Below are 19,343 nucleotides of genomic sequence, written 5' to 3' on the forward strand. Positions count from 1 at the left end.
AGAAATGTCACTGGTAACCCCAAAAGTGCCAAAAATGTCAAGGGTCCGATCTGTCCGCCCCAATGTCGCAGTCCCTCAAAAAAAATCGCAGATCGCCGCCATTATGCGTTAAAAAAAAAAAACAACAAAAATGACAAAAATCTTTCCCTTTGTTAGTAAACGCGATAACTTTTGCGCAAACCAATCAAAATACGCTTTTTTCGATTTTTTTTTTTTTTTTTTTTTACCAAACATAGGTAGCATAAAACAAATTGGCCGAAAATGTTAAAAAATTTTGATTTTTACATTTTTTTTTTGGGGGGAATTTCATATAAAAAAATGTGAAAAATATTGCTATTTTTGCAAAATTGACGCTCTTTTTTTGTTTATAGCGCATGATCAAAAAATCGCACAGGTGATCAAATACCACCAAAAGAAAGCTCTGTTTGTGGGAAAAAGACGCCAAATTCGTTTAGGTACAGCGTCGCACGACCGCGCGATTGTCCGTTAAAGTCACGCAGTGCCGAATCGCAAAATACCCCCTGGTCGTTTAGCAGCCAAATCCTCCGGGGCTTAAGTGGTTAAGGGGGAAAATCCTTGCGGTCCAGAAGAGGTTAAACCTGAAGGAGGACCGGTGTCTTTTTTTTTTTTTTTTTAAAAATTCAGTGGCCTTGAAATCCATCCTGCTTTTGCACCATATGACTTACCTGCAGTTCCTGCTCTGGCAAGCTTTCTGTGTTTTTTATATACGTGGGCCCAGCATTTAAAAACAGTTTGTGTGTGCAGCAACTGCAGGTAAGTCACATGGTGCAAAAGAAGGATATTTTCACGGCCACTGCATTTTTTAAATTCTGCCGAAAACGCAGGCATAGCAGCTCAAGCCCATTCAAATCAAAGGACTACTATGCCTGTGCAAATGTGGGTCGCCAACTTGCATACATGTGAACTAGGCCTAAAGCAATAGTAAAGTAATTTATAGATAAAAACACTGGTCCTCCTGCAGGTTTAACCACTTCTGGACTGCAAGGGTTTGCCCCCTTAACCACTTAAGCCCTGGAAGATTTTACCCCCTTCCTGACCAGGCCCTATTTTGCGATTCGGCACTGCGTGACTTTAAGAGACAATTGCGCGGTCGTGCAACGCTGTACCTAAACAAATTTGACATCCTTCTTTTTTCCCCACAAACAGAGCTTTCTTTTTTTTTTTTTTTTTTTTGATCATGCGCTATAAACAAAAAAAAAGCGTAAATTTTGAAAAAATAACAATATTTTTCACATTTTTTTTTATATGAAATTCCCCAAAAAAAATGTAAAAATCAAAATTTTTTAACATTTTTGGCCAATTTGTTTTCTGCTACATATGTTTGGTAAAAAAAAAATCGCAATAAGCGATGGTTATTGCGTTTTACTAACTACGGGAAAGATTTTTTGTCTTTTTTTTGCGGGACTGCGACATTGCGGCGGACAGATCGGACCCTTTACTGACATTTTTGACACTGATGGGGGTACCAGTGACATTACTACAGTAATCAGTGCTATACATATGCACTGTTACTGTAAAAATTACACTGGCAGGGAAGGGGTTAACTTTATTGGAGAAGGAGGGAGTGTGTCCCTAGGGGCGTGTTTCTAACTGTGCAGGGATGTGGCTGTTCATGTAACAGAGATAGCAGGACCATATGATCTCTGCTGTTACACAAGGGAAAATGACAGGCGCCTTTGTTTACATTAGCCACCTGCCTTTCTCCCTCTGTAACTGACGATCGCGAGTGACCCCCCCCCCCGGCACCGCACGCTCGCCCCCTATTGGCTCACAGGCGAGTGACGTACCGGTACGTCACTTTGCCTGCACGGGGCTGACTGCCGCAGTATATGTACTTGCGGCGGTCGGCAAGTGGTTAATTTCTTCTTCAGGAAGCTAGATAGTCTTATTGGATCTTTTCTCTAGTCTCCTGAATCACCTCCCATAGGACTTAGGGTTCTGCAAGAGCCCTGGGGCCAGGTAGGATTGGCAAAAATAATACCTGGTGGGATAGATGGTGTTTGCAAGACAATGCCTAAGGACAGATACTGAGGACTATGCCACGGTACTGGAGGCCGCGCAGCTTGGGTCATATGAGTGTCTGGTGGAGGAGGCGGTGCCATCTGTGGCACGTAGAACACTCCTAAATATACTGCTGTTTTATGGAAGGAAAGCCATACTTCTGCTCTGGAAAAAACAGCCCCCTCCATCTCTTTTTGGAAGTGATTGGTAAACTCCATGATACCATTCTATAGGGCAACATGTATACCCAGGGGATGTGAAAATGTTTTTGATAAAGTATAGCAGTCATGGCTTAACTCAACATCCACTGTGGGGGTAGTAACCTACATTAGGATAGATCTCTTGAGATATTTGAACAGAGCTGGATAGTTCATATTAGCTGTAGAGGTGGGGAGCGACACGCCTTTTAATACAAAAAATGGGAAGGCTCATAGTGAAACGGTACCTACACACATATTCAAGATATCTGGTGCACTTTACATCCGGAAAGTTGATCATATTTGTATCTTTTTAGTTGTGGGTTGAGCTGGTTCGGATTGAGGTTGGGACTAGGGAGGGAGGGTGGGGGGAAGGTATTTTTCTCATTTCAGAGAAATCTGAGGGCTTTGCCTTAGGTAGCAGAGGGGGTTGTTTCAGCTGCTTTGGTGTTAAATTAACAGGGGCACTAGATGGGAAACAATGAGACAACCTCCAAAACTGTTTGGTTTTACAGGTGGAGGCCATTGAATTTTTTTCCCCTACTTCTCTTTTCTAACTGTTTTTCGCTAGCTTTGCATTTGACTTAGTCAGTGTCACTACTGGTAGCATGAGGCCATGCCTGGACCCTATAGAGGTTGCACAGGCATTCCATCTCCCCCAGGATGGCACTGCCAGAAGGTTTTCTATGTCTCCCAGCACAGTCTCAAGTACATGGAGGAGATTCCAGAAGACAGGCAGTTACTCTAGGAGAGCTGGACAGGGCTAAAGAAGGAACTTAACCCATCAGCAGGACTGGTATCTGCTCCTTTGTGCAATGAGGAACAGGATGATCACTGCCAGAGCCCTACAAAATGACCACTAGCATTCCAATGGTGTGAATGTCTCTGACCAAACAATCAGAAACCGACTTCATGAGGGTGGCCTGAGGGCCGGACGTCCTCTAGTGGGCCCTGTGCTCATTGCCCGGCATCGTGGTGCTCGATTGGCACATCGTTCAGCATGACCAGATTGTTGGTGGGTCAGTGATGGTCTGGGAAGGCATATCAATGGAGGGATGCACAGACCTCTACAGGCTAGACAATGACACACTGACTGCCATTAGGTATTGGGATGAAATCTTTGGACCCATTGTCAGACCCTACCCTGGTGCAGAGGGTCCTGGGTTCTTTCTGGTGCACGACAATTTCTGGTCTCTTGTGGCGAATGAAGGAATTGATACCTTTTTGAAAGTCCCCTACGCTTGGCTGACCTAAATCCAATAGAACTCCTCTGGGACATTATGTTTTGGTCCAGCTGACGCCACCAGCTTGCACCTCAGTCTGTTCAAGAGCTCAGTGATGCCCTGGTCCAGATCTGGGAGGAAATACCCCGGACACCATCGGTCGTCTCAAAAGTAGCATGCTCCTAGCACGTGGGGGCCATACAAACTGCTGAGTACCATTTTGAGTTTCTGTAATAAAATTTCAGCAAAATGGACTGGCATGCTGCATCATTTTTTCACTTGATTTTCGTGGTGTCTTTGAATTCAGCCCTCTATAGGCTGATAATTTTAATTTCCATCAAACGATGTGACATCCTTTCCTTCCGAACACATTACCCAGTCCATATCAATATAGATATCCAGAGATTTTCCCCCATTGAGATCTGATGTGTTTTCTAAGTGTTCCTTTCCTTTTTTTGAGCAGTGTACATCAGATACCTCTATAGGCCCTATGGAAATAAACTGATGCATGAATGCCATCCAAAAATTTAAACTAAACAACTCACAGGTTAGGACATCAACAACAAATGTAGTTAATCACTTCCTGTTTAGGCTGTCCATAAAATACGTGTTTGCAGAACACATAACGGAGTATTAATGCATTAATATAAACTTGTTGTCCTAATGTGTCATTCCAGATGTGAGAACCATCATGAAAAGCTCAGTGTATTTTGCTGGACTTGTAAAATATGTATCTGTCATCAGTGCGCTCTCTGGGGTGGAATGGTGAGTGAGCCTGCATATAGTTATGGTAACTGTAACTTTCTCAACTGATTTTTAATTTTTTTTTTTTTTTTCAAATAAATGAATTGTCTAAAACCTGCCTACTTGATTGATTTTCAGATTTCCATTGTTACCCCCTGCCCCCCCCCCCCTCCTGATCTGCTAGGCTGCATGCTCCGATAAGAGTCTGGTATGGGATATGGAAAGGTTGGGAGACAAGGATTTCGGGCACTAAATTTTCATAAAATTGCTTTTTATTAAACAAACACTTTAAAAACGTCTAGTGATACAAGCAGATGAAAAAAATCTACATTGAACATAAGACCAAACGGTCGACAGTATGAGATATAATATTACATGAGGTACTAGACCTTCATATAGTATGAGAACAGTTGTGTACAGAACAAGTTGTATTATGCATACATCCAATGTGACATACTTCAAAGCAGACAGAGCCTGCCGGCGGACACCTCGATGCTCAAGGTGCCAGTCAGCAGGGTCGGCTGAAGTTTACAGTAAACACATAGTATACATTACTCGTGACAGTTTGCTCAACATGTTTCGCCTTCTTGATGAAAGCTTCGTCTGGAGCTTAATAATTGCTTTGTCTGTACATTGTATATTCTGAATTCTTTTGGTACTATAACGAGGAGGACTAAGAGACGGTCACTGAGCTCATAAATGGGGGAGCCGATATTCACACGGAGTATAAATACAAACGCTCCTGTATGTTTGTATCGGTCCTGCGGAATACTTTGTTTAGATAAGGATAATTAGACCTGCCTTGTAAGTGGCAGACACCTGTTGAGCTATATTCCGTCATGGATGTCCTCCCCGGATGGGGAACCGTATGGTATGGATTTTGGGGGGATACTACACCGTTTTTTTTTTTTTTTTACATTTTGCCATCGAGTTCCCCTTAAAATCCTAACCAGACCTGATGGACCCCCACTGTTTTTTTTTATTTTTAATTTTTTTTAATTGCCGGAAATCTGTTCACAGGGCGCACCCAAATCGCATCTATATCATGCAGGTGCGACTTTCATACAACTTTTTAAGGGTTTACATTGACGTCAATGGACCTTGATTAACATTGAAGTCAGATCTAAAAGTAGCTACTTTGAATTTGCTGCGACTTAGTTGCAAAAAATATGATTGGTTATCATAGGGAAACATGGTGTGTGACTTGTCATGCGACTTTGGGGTCCAGAGTCGCATGACAAGTCATACAAGTGTGAATGGGGGCTTTAGTGCACTGCAGGTCTTTCTCCCATTTGGAAATGTAAGTGTAGCTGTAAGAAGTGTATGTTGACAAATAACTTAAGATTTTTTTTTTTTTTTTAAATATATAATTTATTTATTTTTTTTAGCATGGAGGACATACTTTCAAACCGCTTGCTGAAATTTATGAGCAGCATGTCACAAAAGTAAATGAAGAGGTGGCCAAACTTCGCCGGCGGCTAATGGAACTCATTAGTCTTGTGCAAGAAGTGGTAAGATTTCATTATACAGTAATACAATTTTATTATTGGTGGTTGAGCATCTATCGTGTACAGCGAGCAGACTGTATAATGCAGTCCATCCCTTTCAAACATTTTAAAGATAAATTAAACATCACAGTAATTCAGTGAGCTATAATAAAAACGCACCTAAATAACCAACCCGCAAAGCAGTTTCTTCCAAAGGATGTTTTTTTCTTTGCAGTCAGTTAAAAAAAAAAAAATACTGTAGGTAGTCACATTGTCCCAAGTTGTCTCTTGCATGCATCTTTTGATGAATATTCTCAGTGAATTACCCTTAACCTATATTTACATCAGTTTGTTCTCCATTTCTCGTGCATAAGTGTCTGGCATTTTGTTTGAATTTTCTTTGACAGCTTTTTCTTAGAATATTTTTGCTGAATTGTTTTTTGGCTTGCACATTTGCACTGTCTCCTGTCCAAAAAAAAAATTAACAAAAGGGCTCTGTTTAAAAATGAGACATGAAAAAGTGTGATAAGGACTGATATGTATTGACAAAGTATGTATAAGGTTCTTTAAAGTATGTCACTACTATACTGGAAATAACAAAAAATGTCTTCCCTGCGCTATGTAAATACTACTGAATTATATGCAGCTGTTCATCACCCGGTGATCACAAAAATACTAAATACTGTACCACAGTGCATAATAATTTCCAAATCAGTGAAAAAAACACTTTCTCAAAGTCCCGGTTCACATTTGTGCGATTCGGGAATGCTGCGAATATGCAGCGTGATCCCGCATCGCATCCGCACCCCTGGCAGTTCACACTGCCATAAGCGATACGCAGGGGGTGTCAATTAAAAGTCAACGACACCCCCAGTTGCGATCGCATATCGCAGTGTGATCTGCAAGTTCGCACAGAATCGGATCGCACTAGTGTGAACCACTATGCAATCCGATTCTGCTAATAAAAAAAAAAGGGTCAGGTGCGTGTTTAGTGCGGATGCGGTGCAAATTCAGCCATACAAAGTGTATTGCTGAAATTTGCACCGCACATGAGATCGCATGTAATTTAGGAGCAGTGCGATCCGAATTACATGCAATCTCTGTGATCGCACTAAGGTGAACCAGGGCTGAATGTGTTCACATCCAAGATTAATGTTAGTGAAAAAATGTTAAATTGAATAAAAATTTATTTTCATATTTTTCATATTTCCCAAAAATCAAACCAAAATATTGTCAAGCATGTGTACAGTGAATAATTTAAGTGCAAAACCTATTAAGTGCAAAAAAAATTAAAATATTTTCACAGCCCAATGAATTAATATTTTGGTTTGATTTTTGAGAAATGAGTATTCATTTTTGTTAAATTTAACATCTTTTCACTAACCTTAATCTTGGATGTAAACACATTTATAGAAAGTGTTTTTCTCTCTGATTTGCGCTGTAGTATTTACTATACTGGAAATACATTTATGTTTTAAATAGCCAGCTGCTTTTATAAAAGAACTTGTCAATATTAGATGTAGCCATTAACCTGTTCTAGATTTGTATGATACTGTATATTGAGGTGCTTAAAAAAAAAAAAAAAAGAAAAAAAAGCTTTATGAGTAATATATAAAACAAATTTTACACACGTAAACCTCCCGAACATTGCAGTGCAATTATTTCTAGTGCTAAACTGTAAACCTTCAAATTGATGTAACACAATAATTTATCCAAAGTGTGAATGCAAAATAATATGAGAGTGTTTAATAATATTCCATTCAATCAATATAACTGTCAATACCTTGGAAAAAGAAGCATATGTCCCGATTATTAGCAGAACAATCTCCTGAAAGTCCATAAATCCACTTCTTCCACCAAAAAAGTTCCCGTACAATCAGCCCCCTGTGTTTTCTGGCCGCTCACCTCCAGTTATGGCTGTTTTTTACCAGTGTCTAAACTCGCGGTTTCCCTTAGGGGTATAATCAAATGTGTGTGTGTGTGTGTAGGTATCCTCCAGTTATCTTAACCTGGCTCTCTCCTTCACAGGTACTTTCATGGAATCACGGCAATATAAAACGGAAAACATAACCTCTAGTTCTCGGTTTGCTTATTTACTTCCAATTAAAACCTATGCAATCACACTTGCATAAAAGGCACTTCAAGCCATGCTAGCTGAGAACTCAAAACATATTCACCAGCTCACTGGCGTGTAATTTGGAGTGGCCGCGGGATAACGTCAATCATTTGGCTCCTTAATATGCGTTGCCTCCTGGATGTGTACTTATTCAGTGGGGCACTGTGACAAATAGTACACACAGGCTCAAGTTAAGCCTCCTGATATAGTGCTGGTAAAAAATATTACACATAATAAAATGAATGAAAAGTAACCTTTAATTATCTTTGGTATAGACCATGGGTTACAAAAATCAGTCTCTGCATTATTTCCAGTCCAGACATTAACAGGGCTACACATGTGGAAGTGGTGTCTAATATTAAGCTGCTGAGTTTTGATGGTCAAATGATTATGACCTATCATGATCCATCTGCGTGCCCCAAATCAGAACAGTTCTATGCCCGGGTTTTTTTCAACGCAAAGACTCAAAACAAAGCTTGTCAGTACCTTTCCTGTCTAAGAAGAATTCCAAAAGCTTAAAGTTGAAATAAACCTATCAATTGAATTGTTTAACAAAACGCTTCCATTCACAGGGTACCGTGAATGCTGATAAAGTTGCTAGTTGCTTATGTTGGCCCTCAACCAAACTGTCAAGCTATCAAATGGTTGGTGTCATAGCTGATCACATGTGCAGCACCATGGCAACTACAGATCACACAGAGGCCAACATGCCTTATTCCTTGGCAGTAAAGGATATGAGGGGTTATTTGCACAAGGTAAAAAAAATAAAGGCGCAGCCTAATGGGTGGCACCTGACTGTGTCCAGCTATTTGAAATTTTGCACCATGCCTACCATTACCAGAGTTCTGGCAGCTATGTTTGGGGTGGGTGTCGGCTGTCATGTGTAAAATAGTCAGAGCTGTGAATGGGCAGACGCTCATAGACATCACACCTAGCGCCTTCCCTGTTTAGAAAAAGAGCAGTTGGACAACTGTGGGGATTGATCATCCCCTCTTTGCTTCTTGCTGATTCTACCTTCTTGTGAGTCTATAGTTAATCTGTTCTCAGAGTGACCTGCTGTGCTTCCTCCCAGGCCCTGTCCCTGACAGCCAGGAATGCTGTCCACTTTTTAGGTCCCTACGGTCTGCAGGGGTTTCTTCAGCTCTGTTGGGTATGGTTCCCTCGTTAATAACTTGTAGAGTCTCACTGCTGTTATACATGCATTATGGGTCATAATGTGAGTTGAATACTGATATTCATACTGAATAGTGATAATGAGCATATTTCATTTTCTTACCTGGAGCAGTTATAGCTACCCCGTCTGCTTCCCTTGTGGCACCTACACCATTGTCTGCAGTGATGCTACCTGACGTGGAGTCTATCAAATCCTTGTTGCTCAATATTTTTTTGCAGAGTCATGGATGGCTGTGTTAGCTACCAGGCTTTTCAGGGTGCACCACCTCCAACTGGTGAGAACCCTGTAGGTTCTACTAGTATTGTTTCCCTCCTGGGACTCTTGAAGCCTTAAACCTTGATGCACCTGCTACTCCCTATGGGGACTGGGAGACCTATGTTGGGCTCTTGTTTCCAACCAGATTTTTGCAGCCATTCTCCCTTTTAAGGACTTGTTTTTTTGTGGCCTGCCCCTGCAGTGTTCAGTCATACTTTGCATACATGTTTTCTGTGGGAATCCAATTGTGTCTTGGTCTGGAATCATTTGGACAAATATATCCTCCCTCTACATTTCTTTTATATTTTGTGGTGGGCTGGGAGCCTATGTCAGCACCCTTGAACTTTTGCGAGAGTGTTAGTGGTTGTCTTCTGCCTATCCCATGGGTGCCTGCTCTCGGTCTACAATATAAGGTGTGGCAAACACAGCCACTGGATATTGTCCTTCGTATATGCATTATGTTTATTGCATGTGTATACCTTTTTAAGAACCAAGTGTTTGGAGTGTGGTTTATGTGGAGAGAGTGAGAACTCTTTCACTTGGGACTATCATATGTCTGAGCAGTGTCCCTCAGGAGATGGGTGGGGGTTTGTTATTGTTAAATACCTGCCTTCTATTGTCCTATTGTTTCTGTCTGGCAGAGTAAGGTATTATGGGATGTTCAGCTTTGTGTGTGGAATGTCTCGAAGAGGGAGGGGTTTTGGCTGAGTGTAGATCCCTGTGTTTTTCAATAAACAAGGCAGTCTAGTTTTGACCTCCAAGCCATGTGTCATCTGGTTTTTGCAGGGTTGGGAATATTATACGCTACCAGGATTATTGTATGCTGATCCTGACTACCAGTGGAGATATCGTGGATCATACTGCTACTCCGCTACAATTGGTGGCAAGCGACGGGATCTTTATCCACACAGTAAAGCATCGTTTGGCAGTATTCATGCGAACAAAGAGAAATAGAAACCATTCAGATGAAACTGGAGTTCGGCAGTACGTAAAACTACACGAAAGGCTGGTGAATGGGAACGGATTATACACGGCTAAAGCTGCAGACAATGAAAGCATTGCTAGAGGCAAGATAGCCAGCAACAAAACCAAGGCGACACTGATCGAATAACTCATGGAAGAAGACAGAGCAACCATGGATGCAAGGCCAGAAACAGACCGAGAATTTGAACTGGCATTTCGCAGCAGGATAGCGTTGTATCCAAGTACCCCATCAATGGAAACTCATGAACGGGTCGCAGCAGATGTACATGAATACATCATGGCCAAAAGGGGGCCCCAGCCACAACCTCTCCAAGTACACCCAACTCCACTCAGCATGCCGCAAGGTAAACCCAAAATACCGTACCAGGCATTTAAAAACTTCACGGACACGGAGGGAGAAATAGATGGGTATTTGCAAGATTTCGAGAGGCTGTGCCAGTTACATAACATTGACCCAGAGGATCAGGTACAGATATTGGCTGGGAAATTGTCTGGCCGGGCGGCCAATGCGTATCGGGCAGTCCCTAATGCCGACATCCGGGACTACCAGAAAGTTAAGCAGGCGATTTTGACCAGGTATGCCATCACCTCCGAGGCATACCGACTCCAATTCCGGGATCTTAAAAAGCAGGACCAAGATTCCCACACTGAGTTTGCCCATCGTTTGCACGGGGCGGCCACTGGATGGTTAGATGTAGCACAAGCCACTTCACTAGAGGATGTTTTGCAATTATTATTGTTGGAGCAGTTTTTCCGGAGACTACCTCAAGAAATGCAGCTCTGGGTAAGGGACCGTAAACCTTGCACCCTTCCAGAGGCTGCTAAATTAGCAGATGAGCACCAAGACACTAGACGGGAACAACGACCACCGCCTAGGGTAGTTGCCCAGCAACCCTATCACCGACCAGCTGTCACCGAACCAGCACACCCTTGTTCAGGAGGAGGTAACAGTCAGTACCCCAGGTACCAACCACGAGCCCATACCCGGTGCCATCTCTGCAACCAAATGGGGCACATACAGAAAGACTGTCCCCGGAATTGGCCTAGTCAGCCCTGGCCGAATCAGGGCTACACACCAGCACCTCGGGCCGCTGTATACTGTTACCAAGCAGCCCCTGCATTACAACTCTCCACAGCAATCCAAATAGAGGAACCCCTGGGCACCCTACACGAGGTTAACCCCATCCTAGCGGCATCGGACAATCGACAAAACCACCGACAAGCTGTGCACATGGAGGGGAGACAACTAGAAGGGTTACATGACTCTGGGGCTACCATCACGTTGGTCCGGAATCACCTTATTGCATCCAGACCACTCACTGGGGATTCTGTAGCTGTGCGAGTAGCAGGGGGAGCCATTTTCAAAGTTCCCACTGCGAAAGTTCACCTGAATTGGGGAGCTGGGTCAGGGAATGTGGAGGTGGGCGTGATGCAGGATTTACCCGCAGACGTTATTTTGGGCAACGACCTGGGGGAGCTGACGTCAGCTTTTGTTCCCCAATCTACCATCCACAAAGCCTATTCGGTTGTTACCCGGCAGCAGGCTCGCACCACAGGACCACTACTACCACAGACAGGGCAAAACTCCTCCAGACACCCAGATACCCGTCCCGCAGTGGGGTACAGTGCCACAGGTGCAAGCAGTTTGGGCACTATCGATGAGACTGTACCCAGAGCAGGAACCAAGCTGCGTGGATCCGACCAGGGTCACCCCCTTCAGCACGGACAACGGTCCCCTACTATCCCACAGAGGTTTCCCCAGTCGTACCCAGGTTCAAACACACCGAGGAGCAATGGGGTACCCTTCATGAAGCTAACCCGGTGCAAGCCGCTACGGAGAACCAACAGCATTATCTACAATCGGTCCAGTTAAATGAAATGCCCGCTCAAGGTCTCCGAGACACGGGAGCCACTCTCACCTTGGTCAAGCGACACCTGGTTCCAGATGCCGCCCGAACCGGAGGCTCAGCAGTGGTACGGATGGCAGGGGGAGCAGTACACCGACTACCCACTGCGAGGGTCCCCTTGAATTGGTGCGCCGGGTCAGGTCTGATTGATGTGGGGTTGATACGGGAGCTTCCCACCGACATCTTACTGGGTAACGATCTAGGCCAGTTGCCCTCAGCGATCCTGCCAGTCCAGAGCCCCGGCCAATATCCCAGAGACCTAATGGCCTTCTGAGGTCCAGACGCTTCCATGTTTGGATTAAGAACAGTATTGAGCCTGGTTGTTGCACTGGAGTTTGGTGTTACAACCTTATGACTTTACTAGCCACTACCGCCCTGGGAAACTGAATGGCAACGCTGACGGGTTATCCCGACAAACGGACCTTGAAAAGTGATCTGTGAGCGTTCCTCCGGACATCCCCAAGCCGATCCGTTAGGTTCAGACTGTGTATGCCGGCTTGGTTCTGGGGGAGCATTGTGGCAAACGCAGCCACTGGATATTGTCCTTCGTATATGCATTATGTTTATTGCATGTGTATACCTTTTAAGAACCAAGTGTTTGGAGTGTGGTTTATGTGGAGAGAGTGAGAACTCTTTCACTTGGGACTATCATATGTCTGAGCAGTGTCCCTCAGGAGATGGGTGGGGGTTTGTTATTGTTAAATACCTGCCTTCTATTGTCCTATTGTTTCTGTCTGGCAGAGTAAGGTATTATGGGATGTTCAGCTTTGTGTGTGGAATGTCTCGAAGAGGGAGGGGTTTTGGCTGAGTGTAGATCCCTGTGTTTTTCAATAAACAAGGCAGTCTAGTTTTGACCTCCAAGCCATGTGTCGTCTGGTTATTGGAGGGTTGGGAATATTATACGCTACCAGGATTATTGTATGCTGTGCCTGACTACCAGTGGAGATATCGTGGATCATACTACTACTCTGCTACATAAGGATTCTTGGTCAAGTGTAGGCTGTGGCACAGGTCTGTAAAAACCATTTTTAGCACATGCCCTTCTAGGAACACCCTCTCTTCTTGGATGTCATCGGGGAATGTAATTGCTCGGCTCGTCTGCCTTAGCTCTAAGGCACCATAGGGTTTATTTTGTTTTTCCAAAACTTAATCATTACAGATAGACCTGAGTGGGGATTCTACTTCACTTGTGTATCCTAGGTCTCTACATTCTCCAGGCATGGATGCCTTTGTTTCAGTGGGGAAACATCTGTTAGTCTTTGTAAACCTCTGGTTGTGAGCATCATTTGTGTCCCGGGTCAAGACATGGCTACAGGGGCTATACTTGGAGCTCTGCTTTTTTTTTTTTTTTTCCCCCTTCGTGCTTCATCTTGTTTTGCATGCCCGTGTTTCCACACTGCCCTGCAGTCTGCTTGCAACCTTTGCAGATTTTTTTGATTCAGAAGCTGTTGCCCATGTTCTTTTGGTGATTTGGGTTTTACTACAATGTCTTGCTGTTTTCGAACCATATGAGGTGAGGGTATTTACCCCATCTTTATTCTAAAGGCACTTAGCGCCCTCTTTTAAACCATTCTGCCAGCATTCCCAAGGTCTGTTTAATTAAGCCCCTCTTCATCAAGGGGATCTTCAAACATTTGGAAACATATGGGATGCATGCTTCCATGTCTCCATCTTTTCCTGCAGGTTAATGCCAAATTGCTTTGGGCCACTAACCCTTCTGGTTTGTGGCTGATTTTCTGCATTCTGAGCGGTCTCCTAGGTTCAGGCCCTGTGCTAGGATTTCTACAATTCCAGATCTTTCCTATTGGGGATGATTTCATGGAGGGATATGGTAGGTACAAGTTCTGACTGACTATATGCTGCAGGGTGTGTACAGGTCTTGCTAAAAGTTCAGTGGGCTATTGAGTCTTCCAATCTCAGAGCTGAAACTGACTCATTGTTTGGAGTATCTGGAGATTTTTCTAGGCACAATTTGAACCTAAGCATTCCTTCCCAGGAGGAACATTATCTTCCTGTCTAAGACTCAGTGCTGTGGTCGAGGGGCTGCAGTCTGTGGTTCTGCATTAAGGTTCTAGTAGTATCCTCCTAAAGGACAGTTCTGTTGATTTGGTTGCACTCTGACCTTTTACCACCCAACTTGCTGTTAATAATGGGTCAGCTTGGTTCTGTCTTACCACTTGTCAGACAGAAGAACAGGTGTTTTCTGTCCTGGTGATTTAGGAGATCAACGTTGGAGTTGGGGAATATCCCCCCCCCCATTTATTTTCAAAAGACCCTCCTATTATTTGCCAGGCTGACTGGGTGTGATGGTGTCCTGGATGCCGGAATGCCTTGTGGTGCAGATGACTTGGTCATCTGAATCGTTGTAATGGAACTTGGAACAATTTTGTTACCCCTACTAAGCTGAAAATTGACTAGAGGGTCATGCATACTGAATTCTGTCGGACAACCCAATGGCAGCAGCATACTTCATCGCTTAAAGTGGTTGTAAAGTCAGAAGTTTTTTTTTTTTTTTATATTAAAGCGGATTTGCACCCAAAAGTAGAACTTCCCCTCATCTGCTTCCTCCCCCCCCTCGTTTGCCACATTTGGCACCTTTCAGTGGGGAGGAGGGAAATGGGTACCTGTTTTGACAGGTACCCTTCTCTACTTCTGGGAGACAGCGCCGCAATGCCGTCCTTCAGAAGTTCCGTCCCCTTTCCCCTTCACCTGCTGCCAAACCAATGAGAGTGCGGAGCGTGCTTCGCGCATGCGCAAAAAGGGAACCTGCTGTGAAGCTGAAAGGCTTCATTGCCGGTTTCCCTTAGAATAAATGGCGGCGGCAGCACCCGGCAGAGGCTACGAAAATCGGCTGGGGTGCGGACATTGCGGACTCCCTGGACAGGTAAGTGTCTGCAGTGGGGATCGAAAGTTTGGGCACCCCAAGTAAAAATTTGTATTAATGTGCATAAAGAAACCAAGGAAATTTGGAAAAATCTCCAAAAGGCATCAAATTACAGATTAGACATTCCTATAATATGTCAACAAAAGTTAGATTTTATTTCCATCATTTACACTTTCAAAATTACAGAAAACAAAAAAATAGCGTCTGCAAAAGTTTGGGCACCCTGCAGAGTTAATATCTTGTACTGCCCCCTTTGGCAAGTATCACAGCTTGTAAACGTTTTTTGTAGCCAGCCAAGAGTCTTTCAATTCTTGTCTGAGGTATCTTTGCCCATTCTTCCTTACAAAAGTCTTCCAGTTCTTTGAGATTTCTGGGCTGTCTGTCACACACTGCTCTTTTAAGGTCTATCCATAGATTTTCAATTATGTTGAGGTCAGGAGATTGTAAAGGCCATGGAAAAACCTTCAGTTTACGCCTCTTGATGTAATCCCCCGTGGATTTTGAGGTGTTTTTAGGATCATTATCCATTTGTAGAAGCCATCCTCTCTTTAACTTCAGCTTTTTCACAGATGGCATCAAGTTACCATCCAAAATTTGCTGAAATTTTTATTGAATCCATTTTTCCTTCTACTTGTGAGATGTTCCCTGTGCCACTGACTGCAATACAACCCCAAAGCATGATTGATCCACCCCCATGCTTAACAGTTGGACTGAGATTCTTTTCATTAAATTCTGTGCCCCTTCTTCTCCAAACGTACCTTTGCTCATTCCGGCCAAAAAGTTCCATTTTAACCTCATCGGTCCACAGAACTTGTTTCCAAAATGCATCAGGCTTGTCTATATTATGTTCATTTGCAAAGTTCAAACGCTGATTTTTGTGGTGAGGACGTAGAAGAGGTTTTCTTCTAATGACTCTTCCATGAAGACCATATTTATCCAAGTATCTCTTTATAGTGGTATAGTGTACCACAACTCCAGTGTCTGCCAGATCTTTCTAGAGGGATCGTGCAGTCAAACATGGGTTTTGGAATTTTTCTCACAGTCCTGCGAGCTGTTCTGTCTGATATTTTTCTTGGTCTTCCAGATCTTGCTTTAACTTCCACTGTTCCTGATGACTACCATTTCTTAATTACATTCCGAACAGAGGCTATTGACATCTGAAAACGCATTGATATCTTCTTGTAGCCTTCTCCAGCTTTATGAGCGTCAACTATTTTCAGTTTCAGTTTTCTAGAAAACTGCTTAGAAGATCCCATGGTGCTGATTGTTGGGGCAAGGTCAGATGAGTCTGGGCATTTAATACCTTTGAGATTGACATCACCTGGTCTTCCCAGACGATGATTGAGAACAATCCATGACACTGGCAGGTCTCAGCCTTGCAAAGGGGCAGTGCATGCTATAAATTCTGCAGGGTGCCCAAACTTTTGCAGATGCCATTTTTTTGTTTTCTGTAATTTTGAAAGTGTCAATGATGGAAATAAAATCTAACTTTTGTTGACATATTATAAGAATGTCTAATCTGTAATTTGAGGCCTTTTGGAGATTTTTCCATCTTTCCTTTGCTTCTTTATGCACATTAATACAAATCTTTACCTGGGCTGCCCAAACATTCGATCCCCACTGTATATATTAAAAGTCAGCAGCTACAGTATTTGTTTACCATTATTTTTTTACCACAGCTGGAACACCACTTTAATGCATTCTATAACAAAACCTGTGTGCAGCAGCCCCCCTCAGCCCTCCCTTAAACTTACCTGAGCCCCATCTCGATCCAGCGATGCTGCAGGAGAGTCTTGGCTGTCGGAAACTCTCCCTCATTGGCTGAGACAGAGTGGCGCCTTTGTCTCCCGCTGCTGTCAGTCAGTGAGCCAATGAGGAGAGAGGATACACAGAGAGCAGCAGCTCGGCCTGGGTGCCCCCATATCAAGCTGCTTGCTGTAAGGGGACTCGGCAGGAGGGAGGGGCCAGGAGTGATGGCGAGGGACCTGAGAGGAGGTGGATGTGAGGCTGCTCTCTGCAAAACCACTGCACGGTGCAGGTAAGTTTTACATGTTTGTTATTTTTAAATGAAAAAAACTTGAGACTTTGACTTTAGTATCACTTTAAGAGACCTGACACTTTATGGTGGCAAATGAGGTAGGTTACCCTCTTGGATAGAACAGTCTGTTCTGGCCTGGTCTGTGTGTTTTGTCCCAGGATGGACAATTGGCTGGCAGATCGCTTCTGCATTCAGAGCCTGGAATTGATTCTGGACCACTTGTTGCAGAAAGGGAATGATGGCTGTGGACCTTCTGGTTCAGATATGTTCTGGACAGATTTGCTTACTGGTGTAATAATCTTCTGCCAGTAGAGGTGGATGCTCTGTGGGACAGTCCATCCTGCTCTGTGCTCTTCTGCCCATGCAAATCCTACTCAATCTGCTCCATGGCATTAATATGGCGATCCTTCTAGTAATCTGCTCATGGCTTTGTCCTGGCAGATGTGGTTCTTTGACCTGAGAAGGTTCTTGCCAGATGCTTCCTGGGCTCTTTCAGACCATTTGGATCTGCAGTACCAAGGACTGATGTACCACCCTGCTTTGTGGTTGGTGACCTTAACTATGTGTTTGTTGAAGCCATGTCTTGTGAGACTGGGATCTTCCTGAACTGTTCATCCCTACATTGTATTTTTTGAAGGACAAATCTTGACACTACTGTTTTTTCCAGGACCTGTAGTCTACCATTTTTTATGACTTGTGTGTGATGTCTCCATTTTGTAGTTCACCTGTGCTACCTTCTGTGACTGTTCAGTTAGGTTCTTTCAACACTGTTTGCTGCCTTTTTGAACTCCATTCCTCCATTCGGATTGGCAGGGTTGCTTTCCTCGTTGCCATCATTCTCTTTTATGAGGCATGTTCTCCATGATGGCAGCTGTGTCCAGTAGCGCACCCTTTCTTGCCCTGCTCAGGGATAATGTGGTTTTGGGGCCCAGAGTCTTCTACCATTTCCAGGTTATTGATCCTGTCAATCTGTCTGGCTTCAGTGCCTTAGACACTTTTTTTTCTCTTCTGTCCTCTGACAGTCGCCGCCTGTTCAGTTAGCCTTCACGAGTGGGTGATGCGCCTCTCTGCAGGAGTAGGCTAGGCAGTGAAAAGGTTAACAAACAAAAGCTTTTACACATCACACCTCTAGGGGGCTGTTCCTCAGCTATTACCCATCAGCCACTAGGAGCTGCTCTTCAGTTTTCTGCTGCTTAGCGTAGAAGTAGGACATAGGCTTTCCTGCTGGGACCTATGTCTGTTTTTCTCTTTTTCTTTGCAAAAAGTTTTTTTTTTTTTTTTTTTATTTCTTTCCTCTCTCACTATCGCTAGTTAGTCAGAAGGATCCCTGGAGGACTACAAGCGCTGGATAATATAGTTTCTTATGGAGTCTCAGCCTGCCAATGAGCATCGCAGGTCATTGGTGTGTCCAGGTCTCGCAACGACAGTGCCCCTGAGGATGGGGGCGAGCCTGCGGAGAATCCATCTTCACTGGGATGTCTCAACTCGAACGCCCTGTATTGCTAGCATCCCTTCCTGGCTGCCGGCACCCCCACTCAGGGTCAGAGGTATTCCGTGTCGGAGCAGAGCCCGCAATCCGTGGAATGGTAAGTGATACTACCCCCGTGTGCCTGTGACCGTTATATGGAAGTTGTGGGCCCATTCCTAGGGGAAGGCAGAGAAAACGTGGTCTCTGTAGTATCCCCCTCCCTGGCCATTTTGGGCGGCCCCTACCTCCCTGCCCCCTCTGGGGGGTGCTGTGCGGTGCACATTGCCTGGATGGGGGGTTGTGGGGGCTTGTTGTATGTCTGGGGGGTGCCTCTGAGGTGTCCCCGCAGTGGCCAGATCCCTGGGTTTGTGCTAATTTGGCGCAGTTCGTTCAGCCGCCATTTTGGGAGAGGGCAGGCTATCTGGCCTCGTATGGGCAGCAACCATTTTTCTGACTGTGGGTGCCGGTTCAGGCGCCTTCTTTGTTGTCGGCGGCCGCCTAGTAAGGGGCGGCGGCCATTTTGTGAGTGCTTCCTCCCATTAACTTTCAATTGGCATTCATTGTATTGTGGCTCAGGGCATGAATTGGCCTCTAGTGTGGGCAGTCGCTTTTCCCTTCATTTTCAGGTTTTTTTCCTGCAAAATGGCTCTTTCTCTGTTGCTTTAGCAGTTTTAAAGGGGTCTCCACCGGCAGTGTAGATTTGCGGTTGTGCACCGTGGGAACCGCCGATTTTAAAGGGCCGGTGTCCTAAATTTTTTTTAATGCAATATGGAGTCCCAGGATAGCAAACTCCCCACAGACCTGGTTGGTGCTTCAGGAACCCCTAAATCCTCTTCCATGGCCT

The 19,343-nt window shown here is 44.3% G+C and overlaps 1 protein-coding gene across 2 annotated transcripts in view; it reads left to right on the top strand.

Moving 5' to 3' along the window:
- Positions 1 to 19,343, top strand: part of TRIM37 (tripartite motif containing 37) — a 442,208-nt gene that overhangs the window by 61,659 nt on the left and 361,206 nt on the right. For both annotated transcript variants that reach the window (XM_082244828.1, XM_082244829.1), the window contains exons 5-6: positions 4,120 to 4,207; positions 5,575 to 5,697. In XM_082244828.1, the coding sequence (XP_082100954.1) occupies positions 4,120 to 4,207; positions 5,575 to 5,697 (211 nt within the window). The remainder of the gene's footprint in view (positions 1 to 4,119; positions 4,208 to 5,574; positions 5,698 to 19,343) is intronic.

Source organism: Pelophylax lessonae (genome assembly GCF_965119305.1).
Source record: "Pelophylax lessonae genome assembly, chromosome: 2".
Lineage (NCBI taxonomy): Eukaryota > Metazoa > Chordata > Amphibia > Anura > Ranidae > Pelophylax > Pelophylax lessonae.